General features: G+C 38.5%; 1 protein-coding gene across 5 annotated transcripts in view; it reads right to left on the bottom strand.

Moving 5' to 3' along the window:
* NTNG1 (netrin G1) overlaps nucleotides 1-26126 on the bottom strand; it is a 356671-nt gene that overhangs the window by 76203 nt on the left and 254342 nt on the right. For all 5 annotated transcript variants that reach the window (XM_050778859.1, XM_050778835.1, XM_050778842.1 and 2 more), the window contains exons 4-5: nucleotides 12668-12840; nucleotides 6-32 (exon numbers count right to left, since the gene is read on the bottom strand). In XM_050778859.1, the coding sequence (XP_050634816.1) occupies nucleotides 6-32; nucleotides 12668-12840 (200 nt within the window). The remainder of the gene's footprint in view (nucleotides 1-5; nucleotides 33-12667; nucleotides 12841-26126) is intronic.

Below are 26126 nucleotides of genomic sequence, written 5' to 3'. Positions count from 1 at the left end.
CTTACTACCGATACTGGAAATACTGGGGATACCTGGAGAGAAAGAAAACAATAAAGAAAAGTTGTTAGCTACTTATTAGTACATAACATCTTTAACTTAATATAAAAATCTTAGAAACTTGACACTTGATAACATTCAGAGTATTAGGAAATCAGCACACACACAAAATACATGCATATGTATATATGCATATACACACACACACACACACACACACACACACACACACACAATTTCCAGCAATTGAAACCATTGTGTTTCATTCTAGAACTCCTGGGCTCATCAGAGTTGGGAAGTTAATACTCATTTCAGCATCTGGTCCAAGTAAGCCTTTTGACATCCAACATTTTGTGCTTCCCTATAAGGTTAATGAACATTTGTATGTGGTTCAAACCAGATATTATACCAGGCTTAAGTTATGGGCACAGAGTACCAAATATACACTCTGTGGACCTGTGCAAATATATTCACATATGCAATAGACCATTTAAAATGTGTTATGAGATGCATGTGTTAGCTGTTGAAAATCATTTGGCATTTTATTTGATTAATTCCATATAACCATCATTTTTATTCTTTTACTTGTCAGATATGTGGATTAAACTCTGTAATAGAAACTTAATTGAGCAGAATAATTCAAGAATACATTAGGTTGTGCATATTGATCACGGACTTCATCGATTTTTCAGCTTTCACTTTAATTCACAAGTTGTGCTAAGGTAGGGAAGCCATTTCAGAATATGGCTGGACTTGGTATAAATGTGGACATGAATTTAGTCTGTATCTAACCCAGCAATATAGTGCTGTGACCAATAGTCTGGGCTCAGAAGCCAGGCTCTCTGAGTCTGATGCTTGACTCCAACTCCTAAATTTTCACTGACCACATGACCTTGGGGCAAGTTGTTCATACCCTCAGCAGCTCAGTTTTTTAATTCTTGGGTTGCTGTAAGAGTTATATAAACTGATAGATGTAAAGCACTCAGAGTATTGCTTGACAGGTAGTATGTACTAGGTCCATCTTTGCTATGATCACTATTACTGTTATAGCTTATTCACCAAGCAACAGTATGATAGATGTTGTTAATTAAAAGGCAGAGATTTACATCTTCACCATTAATTTGGGTAGCTGTGTGGGTGAGAGCATGCGATGGAAATCAGACAGAACTCAGTGAGAATTCTGCTTTACTACTGCCTTGCTGGGTGATTTTAGGCAAGTCTGCTAACTTCTCTGCACTGTTTCCTCATCTGAAAAAGGGCTAATAAGATCTACTGCATAGTGCTGCCATGAGGATCGAATGAGATAATCCATAAAAATGTCTGACACATGGTATGCGGCCAATAAGCGATAGCTGTTAATGAGATGTTCAGACTGTTCTTCACATCACTGCAGTATAGTAACAGGTGGTGACTGTAAAAATCATTAAGGTTCTATCTTAGTATTTTTCTTTGAACAACAGCCTTTGTTTTATTTTAACTAATCATTTTAGCTTTCTCAGAGATGTCTAGCTTTGTATTCTTTAAAACCAAAAACTATTTTCCTATTTTTTAGTGGGTAGGAGAGAATAAGAAATTAAGACTTACTCTGATTTTTTTAAACCCTGGAAAGAATGAAGTCTTAATTTTAGTTATTAGAAACATAAAAATATCTTGATTTTAAATGCTCAGAATTTGTAGTGCTTCAGCTTAATTAGTGATCAACCAAAACTGGAAATCTAAATTTTCATGTCCGTGTTTTAACTCTACCCTATGAATCTCAAGCTGAATGTGATTTCTGCAAAGGACTGCTGAATTCCTGACCTGACATTTCAGTAGACTACCTTTGCTGCAGTGTGACAGTGACTTGGTACTGAATCTTTATTATTTTTTTCTTTTGCAAATCCTCTGTTGAGTGAGATATGATGGCAGCATCAGAATTTTAGTATCAATTGCAGAAGTTCCAAATTTCCCCATGATTGAAAATCCTGCTCCACTGCAAGGCACTGCTTGCCTGTTGTAATCCATCAAAGAGAATGGAAGTTGGGATGGTAGGAGGAGACTTGTCATGTGTTTACAAACTTACATGGTTCTAGAAGGCCACGCATTATGCAAGGCAGAGATCTCGGGGTGTTTGGCACGATACAATGGAGAACAAACCCGCAAGACTGTTTGATGCAGTATTTGCTGCAGCTGAATACTTTAGAAAGATGCAGAAATTTTTTCATTCCTTTGGGGATACCAGTGCAGGGGAGCAATGTTTGTTCCAAGTTTCCAAACCTCACCAAGTGAGGGTATTAGGAGATTCTGTTTTTCTCATGAAGATGTTTTCTATTACCTAACATTGGATGCTTAAAATTCAGGCTGTTCCTCATTTTGTGGCTTACAATTTTTTGAGGTGCTGCCAGATGAGTCATTTTTTCTATTCCTCTGCTGTAAAATGGGAATTGCTTAGAAAGGATTTTTAAACTGCTCATTTGAATAAAGACCTTTGAAGTTGAAAATGTCTGAACACCAAGGGATGTCCACTACTATATTTTAAAATATCATTATTTTTTTCTAATGCTTTGTATTTTAATGTCCAAATACCTTGTTTGTGGTTCTCTACAGATAACTAAAGAATTGAATAAACTCATAAATCCACTAAAAAGGCTACAGGTAAGCCAGGAGAATTTCCTCAAACACTCAAGGGAATAAGACAGAAAGGGCTAGAAATGAACTGCAACAATTTATTTCATGAAAGGTGGGTTGTCTTTGGGGTTTGTGAGGAATGAATCAATGAATGCAGTTCCATCTTACAAGAAACAGTGACTATGTCTATAAGCCACACGAATGAGAGTCAGATTGTGTTTAGGAAAACTGTCTAGGCACCCATTGGCAGTTTTTACCATTCTCTGTGAAGTGACAATTACCATGTAAAGAATATTATTACCTTTGAAACTGAGCTCAGAAGTTATTTCTTTCCTTCCTCCTCCACATCCCTGATGTGAATTAGCTACTCTCTCCTTTGTGATACCATAGCATTTTGTACAGGCCTCCATGATCAATTTATCAACTTGTTTTTGCAATTTTTAATGTGTTTGCCTGACAGATCTGAGGGTACAAGTTCCCTGTCTTGTTCCCTTCTGTACCTGTTGTATCTGCCTGGGACAATGTCTGATGACATAAAAGTTGCTCAATGTATGTTGGATCAAAAATTTATTACTTATTTCCATGAAAGTTTTTATCATTTTGAAAACATCACTTTTTGGACAAAGGGTGATTTTATCCCCTATAAAATGTCCCACTGAAATTTCTCAGAGTTCAGGATTAATGGATATTAATTATTAATATTAATAATACATATTGTCTTTGAACCCATCCTCCATTCTTATAACAAGAGTTAGGTAATGTACAAATTCCTTTTGCCACTTTGCCCTCCATGAAGCTTAGAGCTCAGTTTGATGCTCAGCTGGGAAAACTATTTAGCATTTAATGTTTGGCCTATTTTCTTTCTATTCTTTTTCTCGGATCTTCTGTTAAAATTCCATTTTTTGATACTCTTATTTGTATTTGTCTTTTTTCCTAACACACCCAGGGGCAAGTGCAGACTTTGCGGGACCTAAAATGTGTGCAATTCTGTGATCTCTCTTTAAGAAAAAGAACATAACATTAAAATATAAAATTATATATATATATATATATATATAAAATTAAGAAGGAGTTCAGTGAGGGATCCTGAAGTTTAAGCTTCATTAGCTTAAATTCACCTCTGGAACAACCTCAGAACTACTTGGGAAAGATAAAGAGATGACAGGTAAATTAAAAAGAACAGGAGGAAGGAAAGATACTAGATAAATTAATTCAGAAAGAGTGATAAAAAAATGAAAGCTGAATGGGATTTAAGACATCATCTTATTCAGCCCTTTGATGATTTCATAGAAGAGGCATAAAGAGATTCAAGTGCCTTGTCCAAATCCATCCCTTTATAGTCAACATCGGAGCATGTAATCTCTAGTCCCTGTGTGAGATGTTGTTAAATCTAGGCTGAGGAAATGAAGCACAGGTGTGTATGAGTTTTTTGTTTTGTTTTGTTTTTTTGTTTTTTTTCCCGAGACTTATTCTTTGAGTCTTGTTTTGTCACCCGGGCTGGAGAGCAGTGGCTTGATCTTGGCTCACTGCAACCTCTGCCTCCCGGGTTCAAGCGATTCTCCTGCCTCAGCCTCCTGAGTAGCTAGGATTACAGGCACATGCCAACATGTTTGGCTAATTTTTGTATTTAGTAGAGATGGGGTTTCACTGTATTGGCCAGGCTGGTCTCAAGCTCCTGACCTCAGGTGATCCACCTGTTTCAGCCTCCCAAAGTGCTGGGCTTACCGGTGTGAGCCACCATGCTCGGCCCCAGTGCATGAGTTTTAACAGAAGTTTCTGCAGTTGGTATTCTTTTAATAATAATGCTTCTTCTAGAATAGAAATGTCACTTCAACCACAGAAATACATACGTGTTGAGTAAGCCAAAGGGCCATTATGCTACCATATGCTGAAAAAATGAGAAAGCACTTGTCTTGCAGGTACTTGCAATTATTCTTTTCTCAATCAGCCCTTCCTTCTCCCACATTTATTTTAATGTTTGTTTTAAAGATACTCTGCTGCAATTAGGGGGATGAGAACCTAGTAGAATTACACAATATAATAATGTGATGTTTTCTTCTTTTTAAATAATTTTACTACTCCCCCAACCAAGTAAATAGCTTAAGGGTAGACAGTTATGCCTAAGGAAGTCAAAATGATGAAGATCTAAAAAATAAATATCCTCCTCTTCAGAAGCCGATTAATACAGTGCTCAAAGCTATAACTCCTTTTGAGAATCAATGGAAGATGCAGCGGCTTTTCATCAGGAAGGAAGCAGAAGGGATAAGGATTTGGCAAGCCTCAAATTGAGAGGAAAAATTACCACTGTTGTGATAGATGGTTTGAAAAACCCATCAAGTAGGTAACTAGATATTCTTATAGCCAGACTGCAGCCGTCAGGAACTCTAACTCCAAAAAAACTTCTTCAAGTTGAAGAAAAGGCAGATAATGAGAAAGAACACATTCTGCAGATTCATTTGTATTCCAGAGGAATTACTTCCAATGTTCTTCCAGTCCTGGCCCCTAGTATAAACTGCTGTTGATAGGAGATGCAGTGAGTTGTCTCCCAGGAACTTGAAAGTGAGGGAAATAAGATCGCCTTCAAAGAAGTATACTGTGAAATGATCATATAAATGATCCAAGCAGAAATGGCTACAGTCATCTTACAGCAGTAGCAGAGCTTGGGGCCTGAGTATGTGTGGCAGACTCAACAGAGGTGACATTAACCTGACTTATCATGTTAGCATACCTGAAGAGTGGAAGAACTAGCTAATGAGAAGGTAGAAGCCTCACAAAAGGAGCATCCTGACACATATGGTGACAGTACCGTCCTAGCATGGTCTCAAGAGCGAGAGTGGTAATCTGCAAACTTTCAGACTTTCAGTATCCTGTTGGCATGAAGAAGGCTGACCCTGTGGCAGGATGGATGGGTCAGAATGTTCCAGCCTGATGTTATTAACATTCAAGTCATTTAAATTTCCTGATCCCATGCTCACCAAGCAACCTCCTGATTATTATCTGGCTTTGCACGTAGGCTTAATTACAGGAACGAGAATACACTGGCCATAAGGACTTGAATATTCTGAATACCATGACAGTTATTTCATACTGTGGATGAACAGACAGGCAGCTGGCCATAATATATCCCCCCACATAGCTGCTGTCTCCAAGGGGAGAATCTGCTGCTTATGTGCTGGGTCTCAGGGAAAATATAATGACCATAGCAGGTAATTGCACTGCTGCTTACTACGTGGCTGGCACTGTCTAAATGTCTTACATGTACTAATTCATTTAATTTTTATGACCATCCTATGACATCAATAATCAGGCTGATTTTTACAGATGGAGTAAACTCAAACACATAGAAGCTAAGTAACTTGCCCAAGGTCATCTCAGTCTGCTGGGAAGGAAACGAGCCCAGAGTCCAGGTACCAGAATTCAGGTCCATAACCACCATTCTATACTGTCTTTCCATTTATTTCAGGCCCTGATCTTCATTATTCAGCCCTCAAATTAAAAAAAAAAAACTATGCAAATTAAAAATTTTTTCAAAATGCACGTGTGATATGACCTAATGTGATCTGAACTAACTTGGTGGCAAAACTGTACTGGAACTGATGTGAGGGTATTATTTATAGTCTTACCTCATCCCAGTTGCTGAGAATAATCATGTTTGCTGTAGAAATATTAAAATGTTTGATTAAATGGTGTTGCCCAATATTCTGCTGTGGGTATTGTTGTAATATATGTGCACTGTATTACCTTTGTAAAAATCCTAAAGATGTTGAATTCCAAATCATATCTGGTCAGATGAGGGACCACAGACCATAGACCAGTGGTTGTACCTGAATAACTTGGTATTCTGGTTTTCAGTACTGGGCCTACAGCTTGGTCATATGCATATGAGGAAGAACCTCTCTTACTGCGCTGACAAAATTAGGTTTCTGAGCCTGAAAGGCTAGTAGTCAAGCCACCCAGGCGGTGAATAACCCTCGGGGAGGCCTGTGAAAACCCACCATCCAATGTGCTGTCTAGATGATTTGATTGGCCATGAGCACCAGTGAGACTTTTTCCCATTAAAGTTCCTCCAGGAACTCAGATGGTCCCTCCTGTAGGAGATTGAAGGCTCTTGTGTTGGAGCTGGTGACCTTGAAGGCCACATATTCCAGAATATACAAGATCAGTGGGAAGCCAGTGTATCCATGTGCACATTACAGGGCTATTAGGTTTACTTATCCACTCACAAAAATAATTCCACAAACGGGCCGGGTATGGTGGCTCACACCTATAATCCCAGCATTTTGGGAGGCTGAGGTGGGTGGATTACCTGAGGCCAGGAGTTCAAGAGCAGCCTGACCAACATGGTGAAACTCTGTCTCTACTAAAAATACAAAAAATTAGCTGGGTGTGGTGGTGGGCACCTGTAATCCCAGCTACTTGGAAGGCTGAGGTGGGAGAATTGCTTGAACCCGGGAGGCGGAGGTTGTGGTGAGCCAAGATCGAGCCATTGCACTCCAGCCTGGGCAACAAGAGAAAAACTCCATCTCAAAAAAAAAAAAAAAAAAATCCACAAATGTTGATGAAGACCAAGAATAAAATATGGACCTACTATTAAATTTCCCAAATTTGAATTCCTATAATGAGACAGACCTAAGTTTAAATCTTGCTGTGTCATACATTAGCTATGGGACTTTGGAACAACTTAACCTTTCTCTGTCTGCATTTCCTTATCTGTAAAATGAGGATAATAATAGTACATATCCCATGGGGATGTTGTGGGGATTTAAACCAATAAAAAACTTAAAGTACTTTATGAAGTGTAAAAGCCTGTAGTAAACTTAATAAATGGTAGCTATCATTATTATAATAATTTTGGTTAAAGATAGTCGATCAGTTGTAAATCTACACACATTATCAATATTTGAGAGAGAGACAGAAGTAATTGATTTTGCATAGGAGAGTCTAGGTAGGCTTCAATGAGGTATCAAGGAGCAGTCTTGAAAAATGAGCAAAACTTCAATATAAAGTGAAGAGAAAAATGCTTTAGGGGAAAGAAATGAATTTAGTATCTAGCATATTGACTTTGAGATCTTTACTGACAGCTGAAATTTTTTTCTGAAATTATTAGAAAGATTGAAGTTAGAATTGGTTGATTACTACTAAATCAATAATACTAAGATCTAAAATCACAATAATAGGCTAGAATGTCAAGAAAAAATTGTAGACTGAGAACAGGCAGGGATAGGGAGTATGGAGATTTAAAAGACTAATAGAAGGGGAGTCTTTGAAGGCAGAAAAATAAGCAGAGATGAAGGAAGAGGGCAGGTTTAGAGAAAACTGATTTGTTCAAACAGGCATTGAAATGGAGCCTAAATTCCACTGGAAAACAGAGAAAGTCACTCAAATTTAACTTGGTCAGCAGTACAGTGCAATGTGCAGTCCTCAGGGTCAAGATCCACCTGGATTCAAATCCTCCCTTTAACCCTTTCTAGCTGTGTAAACCTTAAGCAAGATATTTTTCCTCTGAAATCACAATATTCCATGTGTTTAAAATTAAAATAGTAGTATTTGTCTTGTAAGACTATTTTGAGTTTAGAATGGACTAATGTATATAAAGCACTTAGGAAATTGTCTGGATAAAGACACATACATGTGTACACCTGGGAAGATATAAATTGGTCAATGCAAACTTGATACCGGAGAAAATAATAGAACAATCATCAAATTACTTTTCATCACTCAGAGGACTCCTAGATATTGTGTAACAATTCAAGTTAGATTTATGAACAAATAATGTCAAAGTCAGACCAATTTGATTTTCATTCTTTGAAGAATATTAGACCATGTGGGTAAGAGAAAAATAAAAGATTGAATACAGCTGAACTAGCTCAGTTTTCTGTCTATCTCCATGACATTTCTATGGCTAGGCTGCAAGGAGCTGTTTAGCTCAGCATGTCCCCATAAGAGTGTTTTATAGAAAGTTATTGAATGGTCCATGAAGCAAATAAGTTTGGGAAACATTGGGTAAAATAGGTTGCTTTATTGTAGAACTTTTCAATTGTTTCTATTATAGTAATGTAATATGAATAGTCAGTATAGTGTACAGCATTTTTCAGACTTATCTGGCCATGGAGTGCTTTTATGGGTCATAGAATATAGCCAGAGAAGGAGAGGTATAGCTATGATATTATCTTTGCTGAAGTTATGATTCCTACATAGTGATTATTAAGTTTTTAGCATCTATATATAGAAAAACATGTGTTATTCCATATGGATCAGAGTTTAAAGAGTTATTTAATACTTTTATTCATGAGCTGGACAATGGGGAATCAAGAGAATCATAATTAAGCACGAAGTTGGACAGAACTGCTATTACTTGGAAGACAGAAATAAAATTCAAAGGACATCCAAAATAGAATTCTATCAAAAAGGAATGATCAATAAGGAGAAGAAAAATGTCTTTTCTATAAAATACAAGCTTTGTAGAAAAAGAAAGAAAAGATTTTGATATACATGTGCATGGCATTAAAAGTCCAAGAAAACACACTGGTCTTGAATAAAAGCATGATGAATAAAAATATCACAAAAGTTATTCTGCCTCTGTCAAGTTTATTGTCATGAAAAGCATAGGGAAATGTGGTGTGTCTTACAGACTGGGGTGGCTATATTTTAGGGTGTTGGCCTTCTGCACACTTCTGCTTAGCTCTGCATGTTTCATACAACAGTGGTCTTGACCTGCTCTAGAATATAGGACCTCCAAAGCCAAATGACTCTCAGCAAGGTCCCATCTAGGGTACCCCTGAGTGGTGGGCTGAGTGTCTTGGGGGAGAATCTTGTCATTCCCTGATTTAATGAAGACCTCCTAGTTGTTTTGTTAAAACTTGTGAAGGTGAGCAGACACTGATCATCCTAGATGAAAAGTATCCTGGTTACTTGAGATTCTGCTAAATCTAGAGATTATCCAGGATGAGTGGCATTTCTAGGTCCCCGAAGAGTTGATTTTGACGGACCGGAAGTTGTAACTTTTGTGTTCTTATGTTAGGCAGTGATATATCCTAAGTATCCCTCATAGATAACTGACTTGTAATGTACCCATTAGAGTCATGTGAGTGTGTGTGTGTGTGTGTGTGTACCTGTATGCATATGTGTAAGAAAAAGCCAATATGAAGTGAGAATCATAAAACTGCTGAAGGTCCTGTGCTTGACTGGGAGTACCACACTAATGATTTAGAGGACTTCCAGAGCAGGCAACCAGGTAAAGGACATGAAAACATTAGCACATAAGAATTGGAGTTGATAATGTTTAACCTGGGTAAGAAATAAAGCCAGGGTCAATATACTTCTTTTACTACTTAAAAAAAAAAAAAAAAAAAAAGGTTCGATAAGAAATAACTCTTATATCAGTTAAAACTGTCCAACAATGGACAAGACTGTCTTATGAAAAAAAACTAAAAATAAATTATTTTTTGAATGCTTATTTTGTGACAGGTGTTAGGCTAAACACATTACATGTGTTAGCTTAGTCAACCATCTAAAAATCCACATGAAGTAATAACTGTTATTATCCTCACATTAGAGATGGTAAACAGTGTTGGAGAGGTTAGCTTACTTTTGAAGGTCACATAGCTAGTAAATGGAGAAACTGGATTCCACCCTGGAGTCTGTGCACTAAACTACTAAATTACTTACTTCCATCCTCAGATGCTTTAAAGCACAGTCTGATGTGTCAGAGATTTAGTCAAAGGAGTTATTCCCATTGCAAGACTGGACCACTGCAGATCTGCAGATAGTTTCTAAAATCCTTCATCTAATTTCTGCCATACTGATGATTGGAATATTGAATTTAACCCCTTTGGACACTGGGTCCATCCATCACCTATTTTAACATCAATGAGGAAAATATCCAAAAAGTCTAGAGAAAACCAGTAAAACTAAGGGATAGGTGGACAATTGGATGTACAAGGAAAACTGAAACAAGTTTCATTCCTTTGGTCAGAAAGTGACTTGGTGATCTTCAGTATGCAAAGGATTTGGGGTATATAAGTCATTTCCATGATGATTACAACAGGAGATCAGTTTCAATGAGAAAGCTTGGATGAAACAAGAAAGCCCTTCCAGTGAAAATGTCTTGAAATAAAAACTCGGAAGTACACTTATGGGTAGAAGAACAAGATCATGTTAGAATAGCAGCTGATGCCTTCAACAGCAGCCTTCCCCTGCTGCCTCTCCAGTGGCCTTGGCAAGTTGACCTGCCCTGAGGATGAGCCAGAATGCCAGGAAGTGTTTGTGAACTTCACTCTCTTCCAGCCTTTTCCACTAAAGAAGGAGCAGACATTAAAAAGGAAATCTGAGTCATTTTCACTTTAGGAAAGCTTTAAACTAAATTTGACAACTGTGGTCATAGGAGTTCTTAGGTGGCCAACCACAGGGTACTGCAACAAATAACTTTGCAACATCCCTTCCAATTTCATGAGTCTATGACCCTCAACAATTGAGGAAAGGCCACAGAGTTTCCATTAATAAAATCACCTTTAAACATCAACATTTCTGCTCAACAGAGCATTAATATATTAATTTTAGGAGCAAGAAGTCAGTTTTTTTCTTTAACACTGAAAGCAACTGAATACCCTTACAAAGAAGGATTTTTTAAAAACCTTTTGAAGGATTTCTTTCTGTTTCATAGACATTTTATCATAATTTCATGCCCCCATACTTCATGGCTTGTTACTTGGTCCATTACTCTTACGTTTAACTTGATAAGGTCCTGGTTCCTGTGATATGAGTTCTTAGGTCTGGTTTCTCACAGCTGCTGCTTTGAAGTGCCTGATAACATTCTTACCCTTCTGTGGTACCAGTGGATTCTCAAGTTCTGATTCTCCTGTGCTCACTGTCCTGCTGCTTCTGTTAGTTCGCGCTGAATGGGGACATTCTAATCTCCCCCTTTCTCTACTTTTTTTTTTTTTTTTTTTCTTTTTTTGAGACGGAGTCTCGCTCTGTCACTCAGGCTGGAGTGCAGTGGCCGGATCTCAGCTCACTGCAAGCTCCGCCTCCCGGGTTCACGCCATTCTCCTGCCTCAGCCTCCCGAGTAGCTGGGACTACAGGCGCCCACCACCTCGCCCGGCTAGTTTTTTGTATTTTTTAGTAGAGACGGGGTTTCACCGTGTTAACCAGGATGGTCTCGATCTCCCGACCTTGTGATCCGCCCGTCTCGGCCTCCCAAAGTGCTGGGATTACAGGCTTGAGCCACCGCGCCCGGCCTCTCTACTTTTTAAAGAGGGCAAACCTTGGGATGTTGCAGGTAGTTAATTGGTCCATCCATGGAACTGGGCAAATTATTCAGCAAATAATCATATTTCTCTGTGAGCATGTCAGAGCCTGTTGTCCTATGGGGAATCAGGGATTTCAGTGGGGGCACGCACATGGTTTCTATCAACACAGATAATGCTTGCACTCTTTCACATGTGTACAGAAATATTTTTTTCTTAATATGGTCCCCACAGGCCTACAGTCATGCTATTTATCCAAAGGGGGGCCTCTATCCACAGGATCCAAAGCAGGTATGTTTCAATTGCTGGAGTTTGGAAACAGCCAAGCTTTTCACAAGACAAAGTTAGGGCCTCGCTAAAACTGTAGCGGGAAAAAAATCTTCTGGACAAAGCATCTCTCAGGATACTGAGTAGGGGAAATGGGGCTATAGACATTCAAATAACTTCTGTAAATTGTTTATGGCTAAGATTAAGTTAGAGTTGACTTTTCAAGGCCTTTGATATTTTAATAGGAAATTAATTTGGGGGAGGAAAAAAATCACCCCTGTCTCATCCACTTAGAAAAAAATTCCTTCTACGATGTCAAGTATCATTTCCCAACACATTTGATGTGAATGTTAGAAGACTGAATTTTACAGATGATCAGAGTGCTAAAAGATGTCTATATGAGGTAAGATAGGGACGGAAACTTTCACTGCACTTTAAAGAAGAATGAGACAACTGGTAAGAGGAATAAAATCACAATTGTAAGCAAAATTGAGAGGAACTATCACCTCACTGTGCACAGAATATGCTGTTATCAAGCAAAGTTACTCACAGGTATTTGCGGTGCCTTTGGGGATGGGGAGATAGGAGCCTGGACTCCAAGGTCGGCCCTGATAATTCTTCTTGCATTTCCCACAGTCTGGACCTGTAGTGTTGTGCTCACATTCACATGTCAGTTTGCTGTTGTCATACACACACACAGTGGCATGGAGATTACACTTGCACCTGGGCAGAGGAGAGACAAAGAGTTCATTGTCAGATAAGTTGGTCTCGGTGACCACCGAGGCTTTCCTGATCTGTCTCCAAGGGTTGTGCCTCTCAAACCATGCAGTGCTTGAGTGATACACAGAGGCATTTGGTAAGAGAGAGATTTGCAGGCCCAGCCCTCAGAATCTTCCCAAAAAGAGCCGTTTGCACGGGGCAAGGTTGTTACAGTGCAGTCTGTCCTTAATACTGCACGTTGAGAAAGCCGAGTAGCAGTCAGGTCAGTGGGGGCCTAAACTCCTGCAAGGTAACTGTGCTCCAAAATCAAGGGGGTTCCCAACAGGTTCCAAAATACTGTCATTTAGGAAAAGGTCTTTTTGTGATATTAACAAATCTATGACAATTTCATCTGGGCTTCGTTTGAGTTTAAAAAACAATGTTATCATTTTTCTTTAAATCGTTAAGACAATTCTTATTTGTTTAAAAAGGAAGATAACCATTAAAATAATTTGCTATTCAGACTTATTCTTAGAAACCCAAGAAATTATAATCAAGTGTTCTCATTTTGCACTCTAAAATGACATTTCCTCAGATCAGAAGAGATTTTCCACCAAGGCCGCTAACAGACCCGAAGGGAGGTGAGACAGTAATCCTCAGACATTCCACTCACAGCAAATCGGGGAATCACAAAGGCCTCTCAGAAACAGGCTAAATGACTCTAATAAAAGATGCCTAGAATCCTAAAGAAGAAGAAGAAAAAAAAAAAAACCTTCATGTGGCAGGGTTTTGAAGTCATTAGCCAAGGCCTGGCCTTTGCTGCCTATGAATAAAGCCATGATCTATGAGAGGCAACAATGGAATATGCAATTTCCACAAAAATACATCCCAGTGCTCGAGGTATCTGACTATAAAATTGCAATGGCTAACCTGGTATTTGTTGAGGCAGCAGAATATAAACTGTATCACACTGAGCACGAACCATATCCTCTGGAAAGGTAAAACCTACGTTGACAGAATGGCCACAACCAGAGGTCAGAATAATGTATGTGAGAAGAGATGGTCCACACATAGGAGAGAACCTGGGCACCCAGGCTGGGGTGGGTAGAGAACCAAGATAGGTCAGAATCAGAACCAGAGAGAAAGAGAGACTGTGTGTGTGTGTGTGTGTGTGTGTGTGTGTGTGTGTGTGAGAGAGAGAGAGAGAGAGAGAAATCTGGCCTCTTCCAGGAACTAGGACAAAAATATAGAAAATCAAGTTTCATAAAGACCAAAAAATATTATGGTATTTTTTTTTCTCTTGGGCCAAATGCCATGAACTGGGAAAAAGAACAGAATTCTCTTTCTTAGGTAGGAAAATGAGACTCCTTAACAACCATGTTGGCTTCTCTAATGTCTGTATAGCAATGGCCAAGTTTTTCTTTAGTGCATTCATAATCTGTTTGGAACACTGACCCATACTTATGACAAGGAAAAAAAGGAATGGTTAAGACTGTTACTGAAAGCTGTTGGGCTCTCTTTTAACAAAAAGGTGTAGTCCTAAAGCAACCACCATCTACGCAAACCTGTCTGGGAAGACCGAGCTACAGCTTCCTCGGGGCTCTATTACAATGTTTAATACTTCTTGCTACAATCTGTTCTCTGAGTACTTACGAATTATAATAAGCTTGTTCCACTTAGACACATAAATGTCACCTTTGAAAATGAACATTTGTATATTCTTTAAAAAGGTAAGATAAAAAATAATTCAGTTAAATAGGCAATGTTTAATTATGAGCTAGGTCCTATAACAATCTCCTATATGCAGGGAATCACTTGTGCTAGGTTGCTTATTAAAGAATCTTTCTCCTTCCAACATTAACACCTTTATTTATGGGTGTGTTTATATATACGGAGGATGTTTAAAACCTGAGTGATAGAAGCACTGGCTTATACTGATTTAGCACCATATCTGGTGTTAAAAATTCCAAATGAGGAAATTGAACAATGTGATCCCAAAGAATACGCTGGTTTCATGCGTGAAGACCAAGAATGCAAGGAATAATTGTAAATTGGATTATATATCTTGTAACTGTTAATACTTTCATTCTTGTAGTCACTCTGAGTTACAGGCAATTTCCATTCTCAGGGCATTATATTAGCTGAGAAGATATTCTTTGAATAATAAAAGGAGGTAAAAGGAGAATAGATGAATGTTTAGTCTTATTTTTTCTCAGATTTCTTCCAATTAATGGCTCATTCTCAACTGTCCAAAAGCTTATTTATCATTCAAGGCTCAACTCAATTCATAACCCTTATCTGAAATCCATCCTGACCACTGTACATACCCTGAGCTCTACTCTTCTGATTTCCTTAAATGTGTCCGTGTGCTTGGATTGGTTGTTACTAAAGGCTTTTTGTACTTATAAATTTTCTCACTCATTGCACAATTCTCTCTCATCTTAAGGTGGGGAAATACCTACTGCATGTCTGGTCATCTTTTCCAGCTACCTCCTAAGCCCTCTCCCCTCCCTTCTTGAATTTCCTATACTTGCCACCTCCATTCTCTTATCTTCCACTAACTCAGTCTTTCCAAATGGTCACAGCCTCCCTTGCCAAATCACCCATGAACTCCTTGTTGAAAATCCAATGGATACTTTTCCATGCCTTATTTGTTTCCTCAGGGGCTGGGACTCTGGACCACTCCCTTTCCCCTGACACTCTCCCCTCTGGATACCCAAGCTCATTTTCAGGAACCTCTTCAGCCTGTTGGCTACACATGCTGTTCTCTGGGTTCTGGCCCAGCACAGCCAGCACACTCTCTCTGTGCACTCTTATCTAGTCGTCCCTTCAATTTTTGTCTGCACTTCTTAACTTCCTTTACGTTACAAACCTTTTAAAGCAAATTCACATCATCTCCCCGACCCCAAATAAACATATTTAAAAGAAGCTCAAAATGTGAAAACATTTAAGGAGATTTGGAGATTATCTGTTACCTACAGGGGTCAATAGAGCCCCCTCCCTCCGTTATACCATGGGAAGAATATCTAATCAAAATGCTGGTAAGTCTGGCCTCTGTATCTCCATCTCAGATCTCTCTCAGGCTTCAGACTTACTCATCAAAATGCCTCCTGAACAAATCTAACTCAATATGTCCCCAAACTAAACTCTTTGACTTCCCACCTCTCCTGTTCTTCCTTCTGTGCTCTCTGTCTTAGAAAATTGTACCATTTTCCACCCAGTTAGTCAAGAATGATGTATCCCTCTCCTTTTCCTACCACACCTAATCTGGCATTACTGAGTCTCTCACCAAGCCCTGAGATTCCTCTTTGCTATGGTTTAGATATTTTGTCCCTTCCAAATCTCATGTTGAAATGTGATCTCTAGTGTTAAGAGAGGGACGTGGTGGGAGGTGTTGGAGTCACGGGGACAGATCTCTCACGAAGGCTTAGTGCCCTCATTGTGGTAATGAATGAGTTCTCATGCCATGAGTTCTTGCAAGAAATGGTGGTTTAAAAGAGTGTGGCATCTCCGTCCCCCATTCTTGTTCCTGCTCTTGCCATGTGACATGCCAGCTTCCTCTTTGCCTTCCACCATGAGTGGAAGCTTCGTGAGGCCCTCACCAGAAACTGTGCAGATGCAGGCATCATGTTTCTTGTACACAGACCACAGAACTGTGAGCCAAAATAAACCTCTTTTCTTTATAAATTACCAAGTCTTAGGTATTCCTTTGTAGCAGTGCACATGAACTAATGCACTCTTCCTTGATTCTCTTTCAAATCCTTACAGTTCTAGCAACGATCACTTTCTTAGCTGTGATCATCGTCTTTGATCTGGTTTATTACAACAACTTCTAAACAGAATTTTGTGCTCCAGGCATGCTCCTCTCTATCTAATCACAACACAATAGTCAAAAAATTTTTTTACACAAATATATTTTGGGTCACTTCTGGAACAGAACCATTGTAAAATTTCCCATTATTTTCAGATAGAGTCCAAGCTCTGTAACATGGCTTATAAGTTCTTTTTGCAATGTATCTCTTGCCCCTTTTCCAGCTTCATTTGTACCACTCGTAACTCTTCACTTAGTTCTTCAAACTTTGCCTTCAAGTACTCTTATAAGCTGTTTCTTCTGCCTACAGCATTCTACTCTCCTATTCCTACCTCTTTGATCAGGATAATTCTTCCCTTTATATATTAAACTGTATGTCAGTGGCTGGCTCCTTTTTGGTATTCAAAAAATATCTGCTGATTAACTATCTGAATGTTTCTATGGTCCACCAGGATGCCTTTTCTGTGTGCTCCTATGACATAAGGCAAGGCTAGTTGCATAATAAAGCCCATACTATCTCTACTATAGACTGTAGGCTGTATTTTAATTGCTTATTCTGTCATCCTCACTAGAGGATAAGTTCCTGGGAGGCATCAGTCATGTCTGCTTTATTTATTGTAACATCCCTAGCGTGTATTGCGGTTCTTGGACATAATAAGTGCTTGAAAACTTAGATGATCAAGACAAATGATAATAAACAAGTAAGCTTCCTGAAAGCAGGAATGTCATACGCGTGTTCTACTATGTCTAACTTGACAATGGACTAATTAATGAAAAATTAATAGACATTGTACTAAATTAAACACTCCATGATGTGTCTTGAAAGCTGCCACATGCCCTCATTGTTGGTTTTCATAACTAATATTACATTGGAGAAAGGAGACTCTATGAAATTTGTGAGATATCATAAACCCTGTTTAATTTCATTTAAACTCCAGGGGATTTATCAGATGACTGAAACCCAAAACAAGAGCTTTGTAAACAATGTTTGAAAGACCTAGGAAAAGAACACAGCTCAGGGGAGAGAAAAAACAAAGTATTTGCATAGCATAATTATTCTGAAATATGCCTCTTTTAGCTTCAATGTCTCATGCAAGGATGGCTACCCTGGTCCAGCTGAAGTTGGAGGAGGGGCATTGCTTGAATGTTGGCTAAAACTGTAACTTCACATCTGGTGAAGTTTTGGGTTGTCTTTGCTTAGTCACTGTAACAATTGCTATGCTGGGGCTGAACAGTGCAAGTAGAGGGTATGAGTTCTGTGCAAGAACAGTGCAAGTAGAGGACACTGCCTATGTTTGGAGATGACTCCTGTTCATTTTCCACAGCTCAGTTTATCCTCATCAGCCCCATTCCAATTAGAGGTGAAAACCTGTTATTTAGAGCCCTTGCCAGAGTGGCTCTTCCACCAACCGGGGGAAAAAAAAAAAAGATTTCACAATGCTGGGAGATTGCTGTCAATTTCTCATGCTGTGACCTCCGGCCTCATGATGGCTAGAGGGCTGACTTCTGTGACATCTCACTCGTCTCTGACTTATTCATTATCCATTCCCATGGTCATCCAGCTCCCATGTCTACATATCCTGTCACTTTAGTTGGGGGAGGACTGGACAAGTGGAGACCTAAAAGGCTCTGCTAGCAGTCACATGTCTGATGTTCTCGAGAGCCAAGTCTATTCACCGATTCTGTTTACACCCACAGAACTCATACCTAGGCATTGCAGATAGAACTAATTGACCTGCATGTTCCTTGAAGATTTACTTGTGTGCAAGTGACAAATGGCAGACATTGCCAAATAAGGGTGTCACTAAGACAGACTTCAAAAAAAAAAAAAAAAAGTGAGCTCTAGTCTGTGATGCAAACTTTACGAACGCCAGTGTGTTCTCGCTTTCAACCAGATCTGCACTTCCTGTATTTTAGTGACCAGCTGTCATGAGTCAATTTAATCTTGCTTATAAAAATGCTCCAACATTTAGTTCTGTGCCACCTGCCAGTAGGTATGAAAAACCTATACCGTCTGCCTCATTTTTTATTTTTTTATAACTTAATATATCTATTCTGGGAAGTCTGTTATCTGCCAGAATTTCCTGTGAGCTAGAGGTCCATATAGCCTATTACTAATGTTCCAAATAGAGGTACTGAGACAAAGAAATTAAAAAATGTCCTTTGTGAAGAAAAACAGGAGTGCAGGCCAGGCTTAAACAGGAATGCAGGCCAGGCTTGCTTTCGTGCAGTCAGAGTTTTGGTTACGTTTGTGCCATTGGAGGATTCGCCATGAAGTGGATGAAGTTTAGCTTCGGGGCCCTTTCAGGGCTCTGAGGAGGACCCTAGCAATATGTTCACACGGTAATACACTTTGGTATAATTTACTCAAGTAAGGTATTTATTTATTTTTATTAATGAGGGTTTTTTTCCTTAATGAGGCCCCTTGGGTCCCTGCATCCCCAAAGGAAGAAAGTTTTAGGCATTCCAAGATGTGGATCATCCTCTGCTTGCACCTCTTCCCTTGGATTGGCACTAGCTATACAAATGCTTTTAGAGAATGTGTTAGCACAAATATTGGAGCTTGTAAATGTCTTTTTAAAAGAGTGATACATTATACAGTGCCTCTCACATTCTTTTTCTCTCTCTGCAGCCACCTTGACTTTTGACTTTCTTTACATAGACACATGAATTTCCAGTTCCCACCTTAACACATTACTTGAAATGGGAGATGTGCAGCAACATAACTTAGAGTTTATGAATTATGACACTGGGACACCGAAAAGGACAGCCTGAGTTCAAATCCCTCCTTTGCCACTTACTTACTGTAAGGCCAGGGTAAGTAACTTAACAAACCAACAACTAAACAGAGCTAACATTGTCTGAATAATTCTAAGCACCTGGCATTGTGCTAATTGCTTTTTGCATTTTTCACATATTATTTCATACCAAGCTCACAATAATCCCATGAGACTTGCACTAATGATTACAGATGATCATGCATTTGAATATTGAGGTGTTCCAAATCCCAGCTGGTACAAGATGGAGCAGGGATTTAGACTATGGGCAGCCTGCCTCCAGAACTTTGCTCTTACAGCTGCAGAGGACATTCATTCTTCCTGAGTACAGCTAAAATTCAGCTGCCTTTTCTGTAAGACAAGGGCAAGAAATGGAGGGGTTTCAAAGGACAGTTGTGGGGCTTGAAGCACATGATGCATGTAAGCCCTTAAGATAGTATCTGACGCAAAGTTCTTAACAAATGTTAGTTTCCATTATTATTTCTATAGTTACTATCTCTAATACTATGGACATGGGCTGTCTGATTCATTCTGTGGGCATTAATTAATGGGATAGTCTATGGATAGCACCATGAGAGGTCGCATAGGGATTCAAACAGAAGGCACCATATAGTCCTAATCCCCAAGAACATAGAATCTGTTGAGTAGAGAAGATGAAACATATACAGAATAACTACAGACCATAAACAGAGTAATACTCTCTGTATCTAATCATGACAATATAACAAAGTAGGGTAGGGATACTTTGTTGTCTCTCCAGTGATGATGATGCCTTTGCACTAAACAGTCAGAGGGAGACAGTCTCTACTACTGAAGGCAAGTGGAAAAAAGAGGGCCAACAATTACCAAGGACCTTCATATACCTGGAACTGTAATAGATGCTTTATGTACATTATTTCACCTCATCCTCATTTTCACTCTGAGAAGGAGGTAAAATCACCTGTTATTTTCAGATGTGGAAAGTATGGCTGAGAGCAGTAAAGTAACTTGCTCAAAGAAACACATTGCTGGTAAGTGGCAGCCTTGAGTTAATTCCAAAGGCTGGATCTTTCTAGGACAATACTCTGTCTGAGATTAGAACTAAGCAATCTGGTTCATATAACAATTAGACTCAAGACAGCAATGTTAACACATAATACTCGAATGTTGCTAATCAATGTGTGGTCCGTGGACCAGCAGCTTCTGTGCCACCAGAGGGCTTGTTAGAAATCTCAGGCTTCCTCTGGGCTTACAAAAGCAGAATCTGCAATGTTAACAAGATTTCACATGACTAAATGCACAGTAAGTCTTGAGAAACACTGTAGAGCTCACCAGTATGTCAGAGTTCTGATGAACAGAAAAACTAAAATATGGGTGAGGCTTACGCAACCCTTTCCCTTCCACCAGAATTCTGTTGGAAAATTTTTGGCTCAAACTGGATTAGCACTAAGGTTCTAGCTGTACTCACAAACTGGACTGATTATTTTGTTGAAAATTCTGTCAAATCTACTGATTGGTGCATTCATACAATAATTGAACAATTTAACTATATCAAAATGGTTTGCACTTAGTGTTTAAAATGGTACTCATGTTTAGAACATATTAGGAATGCTAACAACTGATTTATAAAATGACAAATAACCCAATTAGAAAATGGGTGAAGAATCAGAACAGATATTTTGTGAAGACGATATACAAATAGCCAATAAGCACATGAAAAAAAAATGCTCCACATCATTTGTCATTAAAGGAGATGCAAATCAAAATGACAATGAGATACTGATTCACACTAAGATGGCTATATAAAACAAAGATGGATGATAACAAATGCTGCAAGGATGTGAAGAAATTAGAATCCTCAGAGATTGCTATTGGGAGTATAAAATGTGTTTTACACTTTCAGAGTGGTATAGCCATTTTGGAAAATAGTCTGGCAGTTCCTCAAAAAGATACAGTTACTACATGACCCATAAATTTTACATCTAGGTATTTATCCAAGAGAACTGAAAACATGTCCACATAAAACTTGTAAGCAAATGTTAAAAGCAACATTATTCATAATAGCCAAAAAGTGAACACAACCCAGTGTCCATGAACTGATGAGTAGATAGACAAAATACAGTATAACCATATAATGGAATATTATTCTGCCATAAAAAAGAATGAAGTACTGATACATGCTACAGCATGAATTAACCTTGGAAGCATTGTGCTATGTGAAAAATGTCAGACACAAAAGGCCATGTAATATATGATTTCCTGCTGGGAGTGGTGGCTCACGCCTGTAATCCCAGAACTTTGGGAGGCTGAGGCGGGTGGATCACTTGAGGTCAGGAGTTCAGGACCAGCCTGACCAACATGGCGAAACCCCATCTCTACTAAAAATACAAAAAAATTTAGTTGGGCATGGTGGCTGGTGCCTGTAATCCCAGCTACTTGGAGGGCTGAGATAGGGCTGAGACAGGAGAATCTCTTGAATCCAAGAGGCGGAGGCTGCAGTGAGCCAAGATCGTGTCATTGAACTCCAGCCTGGGCAACAAGAGCAAAACCCCATCTCAAAGAAAAAAAAATACATATATGAGTGTATATATATATACACATATATGTGTGCATATATATATGTATTTTTGTGTGTATATATATGTATTATATTTATTCTGGGCATTTCACATGAAGGAAACCATATATATAGATATGATTTATATATATATAACCATGTATACACACACACACACACACACACACACACACACACACACACACACACACACACACATATATACGGTTTCCTTCATATGAAATGCCCAGAATAGGCAAGTCTACAGAGACAGAAAGTAGATTAGAGGATGCCAGGAGATGGGGAGAGGGGTAAGAGGGGCACATGGGGAGTGACTGTTGATGGATAGGGGCTTTCTTTTTGAGTGATAAAAATGTTCTGGAATTAGTGGCGATGGTTGCACAACATTTTGAATGTACTAAAAACCACTGAATTGTACATTTTAAAAAAAACAACAAAATTCTTAAAAGTATGCCATTTATCAAAAATAGAATAGAAAACAGTGGATAAGAGTTTCAGCCCTGGAATCATATAGCCCTGCTGCAGCAGGAAGTTTAGGCAAGTTCCTTAAGTTCAATTAACTTACTCTGTAAAATGAGGATAATAAGATACCTACCAAAGGGGTTGTTAGGAGCATTAAATGATACGACACAATGAGGCCAAGACTGGTAATTGATATATAGTCTTTTTTTTTTTTTTTTTCCTCACAACAGCACAGTTTTAGCTGGGTACACAGTCACCAGTATAAAGACAACACCTTCTCTAGCTAGATGTGGCCATATGACTTATGTTCTGGCCAATGGGATATTAGCAGGCATGGAGTCTGTGACACTTATTCCTCAATTTCTCATTTATTTCCCAGAGTAAGAACACAGTGTGGAGCCAACATGGACCACATAGACTATGGCAGAGACCAGAGGCATGGCGGTGAGGGGACTGAATCCCAGCCCTCAGACAACTTCCATTGTAGGAACATGTGTCAAAGTGGGTATATGGAGCAGAGGCCATGATCCCAGCCCTAGGGCACTCTTAAAATGAGTCTGTCTTCACACAACTGATATCTGAACACAGGGCCTGGTATATATTAATCATGTAATAAATATAAGCTATTATTATCATCGCTTGTATAATTAAGTACAATATTACAGCAAAAGCCTAGATCATGAAATGTTAAATGTACCTGGCCTGATCCTGATACCAGAGGAAAGAGATGACTCCGATCTGTTCAGCACTCTATGATTCCTTTCTTTATTAATAAAAACCCAGAGTTTGACAGTAGTTATCACTGCTAAGCAAAAATGTTTTTAGAAGATATATTTTTCCAAAATACGCAATGACCAAAATTTAATGTGAAAGAGATATCTTCTTATAATTTTTTGAAAGCAGCCACATGTCAACAGACCAACAAAGACGACAACAGCCAATTTGCATATGAACTCTGTATTATAGGAGAAGCATACATGAAAGAAGGGGCATTAGGGCTCTAGGCAGCCTCTCTACAAAACGAGAGGCCAGGTTTCAATAGAGTTCTTGAGCTCATTCTTTCACAAATATAATGAGTACCTAATATGACTCCTGGTTGATGGGATTTTCTTGTCTTGAGCTCTGTTTGAGAAAATTATCTTTGGAAACTGACTGGTAGAGACTAAAACGAAAAAACAAATAAACAGAGAAATCTACTGCTATACCGTTTCTTCTGGGAATGTAAACTAAAAACTGAGATTTTGATCATTTCTTCATGGACAGTGGGATCTTATGGTCATATATATATGTCATATATATGTCATATATATATCGTGTGTGTGTGTGTGTGTGTATGGTAGTTGGGTTGCCCCAAAAGTTGATGGAACAAGGACCAGAAAGTCTTCTTGTACATTTAGGCAATAAATGAGTTAGACATCTTGGCATTTAAAACAATTATCTAAAAGTTCCATTTAAACCTTACTTGAGATTCTACACTTGAGTATAGTGAAGCATCACATTACATGATTCAGTAAACTGCTGGTTCTTTTAGATAATAGTAAAAGTAGCCCTGTTCTATTTCCAGGCTTGCAAGGGAGGCTAGAGTACCATGACTATAAAATGAAAATAGGAGCTTATAAGTTTGAGATAATGAACTGTCCAATATTGGTGCAGGAATATGATGGTGCTCTGTGACCATTTGCTAAACTCATGAGGAATCTGGTTAGATAAGGAGTGCTGAAGGACAAAAGATATAACAAGATAATTACTACAATCCAGATTGCAACCGTTCTCCACAAAACCAATCTATCTGAAGACTGGAAGGCAAAGGGCTTGTTAAATTAAAACTAAGTTAACCCAAGGCCAATAAGCAATTAACAGCATTAACAAAATTAGATGCTTAATATATGCACAGGTGTGGTAAACTTTTATATTCTAAGTTCTCTTGAAGAAACAGAAAATTTAGGGTTTTCCAGCCCCAGAAATACAAATGAGCAACGTTCAAGTAACCAGAGTCTATAAGAGGAATAGGGCAACATAGTGTTAAGAGCTTGGACTCTGGTGAAAAAAGGGGCTGAGTTCAAGTCCTGGCTCCCTCATTAACCTGCTGGGTATTTACCAAATGAGTCTCAGTTTCCTTCCATGTAACACAAGACTATTATTATTAGATATAATGTAGGACTGCTATGAAGATGAATAAAATAGTCCTAGAGCTTATAAAGATTTTTGATATATTCAAGCTATTTTCTTTTTTTTTTTAATTTTTCAACATAAAATTGTTTTATTCAGTTCAAAAGTTCTCAAGATGCAAAACTTTATTAAATTATCCTTTTTCTAAAGTAGTTTTCAGTTTGGGGTACAGAAATATATATCAAAAACTTGCATTTGAAGTATCATATAATTATTCAATTATTCCAGAAACAAAGTGTTTCAAAATGACTGAATTGGTGATTAATTGTGCTTTATTTGAAAGGTTCCCTTTAGAATTTCTAGAACCAAGTTAAGCGACAAGAAAAATATTTTTATGGTTTCATACATTTGTAAGGCATGATTCTAACAGCCTCATGCCAGTGTTGGCAAAACTGAGAAAAGCTAATATACTTGCAGTTTTTAACCTTTTCAGATTTCTTTTTACCCCCAACACAAATTCAATAGACTCAACATTTTAATGACACTTTCCTGCTGCCTATATTTTTCCACTGAAAGATAATCTGATATGTTAATAAACACTAAAATGACACCATTTTACATTTTCCTGTCTTTCTACTTTTTTTTTTATTATTATACTATTAGTTCTAGGGTACATGTGCACAACTTGCAGGTTTGTTACATAGGTATACATGTGCCATGTTGGTTTACTGCACCCATCAACTCATCACTTACATTAGGTGTTTCTCCTAATGTTATCCCCACCCCAGCCCCCAACTCCCCAAACAGACCCCACTGCGTGATGTTCCCCACCCTGTGTCCAAGTGTTCTCATGTTCAATTCCCACCTATGAGTGAGAACATGCGGTGTTTGGTTTTCTGTCCTTGCGGAGAACATTCAGTTTGCTGAGAATGATGGTTTGAGAACAAAAAAAAGCGGGGGTTGCAATACTAGTCTCTGATAAAACAGACTTTAAACCATCAAAGATCAAAAGAGACAAAGAAGGCCATTACATAATGGTAAAGGGATCAATTCAACAGGAAGAGCTAACTATCCTAAATATATATGCACCCAATACAGGAGCACCCAGATTCATAAAGCAAGTCCTTAGAGACTTACAAAGAGACTTAGACTCCCATACAATAATAATGGGAGACTTCAACACTCCACTGTCAACATTAGACAGATCAACGAGACAGAAAGTTAACAAGGATATCCAGGAATTGAACTCATCTCTGCAGCAAGCAGACCTAATAGACATCTATAGAACTCTCCACCCCAAATCAACAGAATATACATTCTTCTCAGCACCACATCGTACTTACTCCAAAATCGACCACGTAATTGGAAGTAAAGCACTCCTCAGCAAATGTACAAGAACAGAAATTGTAACAATCTGTCTCTCAGACCACAGTGCAATCAAACTAGAACTCAGGACTAAGAAACTCAATCAAAACCGCTCAACTACATGGAAACTGAACAACCTGCTCCTGAATGACTACTGGGTACATAACGAAATGAAGGCAGAAATAAAGATGTTCTTTGAAACCAATGAGAACAAAGATACAACATACCA

Source organism: Macaca thibetana, chromosome 1 (assembly GCF_024542745.1).
Source record: "Macaca thibetana thibetana isolate TM-01 chromosome 1, ASM2454274v1, whole genome shotgun sequence".
NCBI classification, from domain to species: domain Eukaryota; kingdom Metazoa; phylum Chordata; class Mammalia; order Primates; family Cercopithecidae; genus Macaca; species Macaca thibetana.
This window is presented reverse-complemented; position numbering and strand designations above follow the sequence as displayed.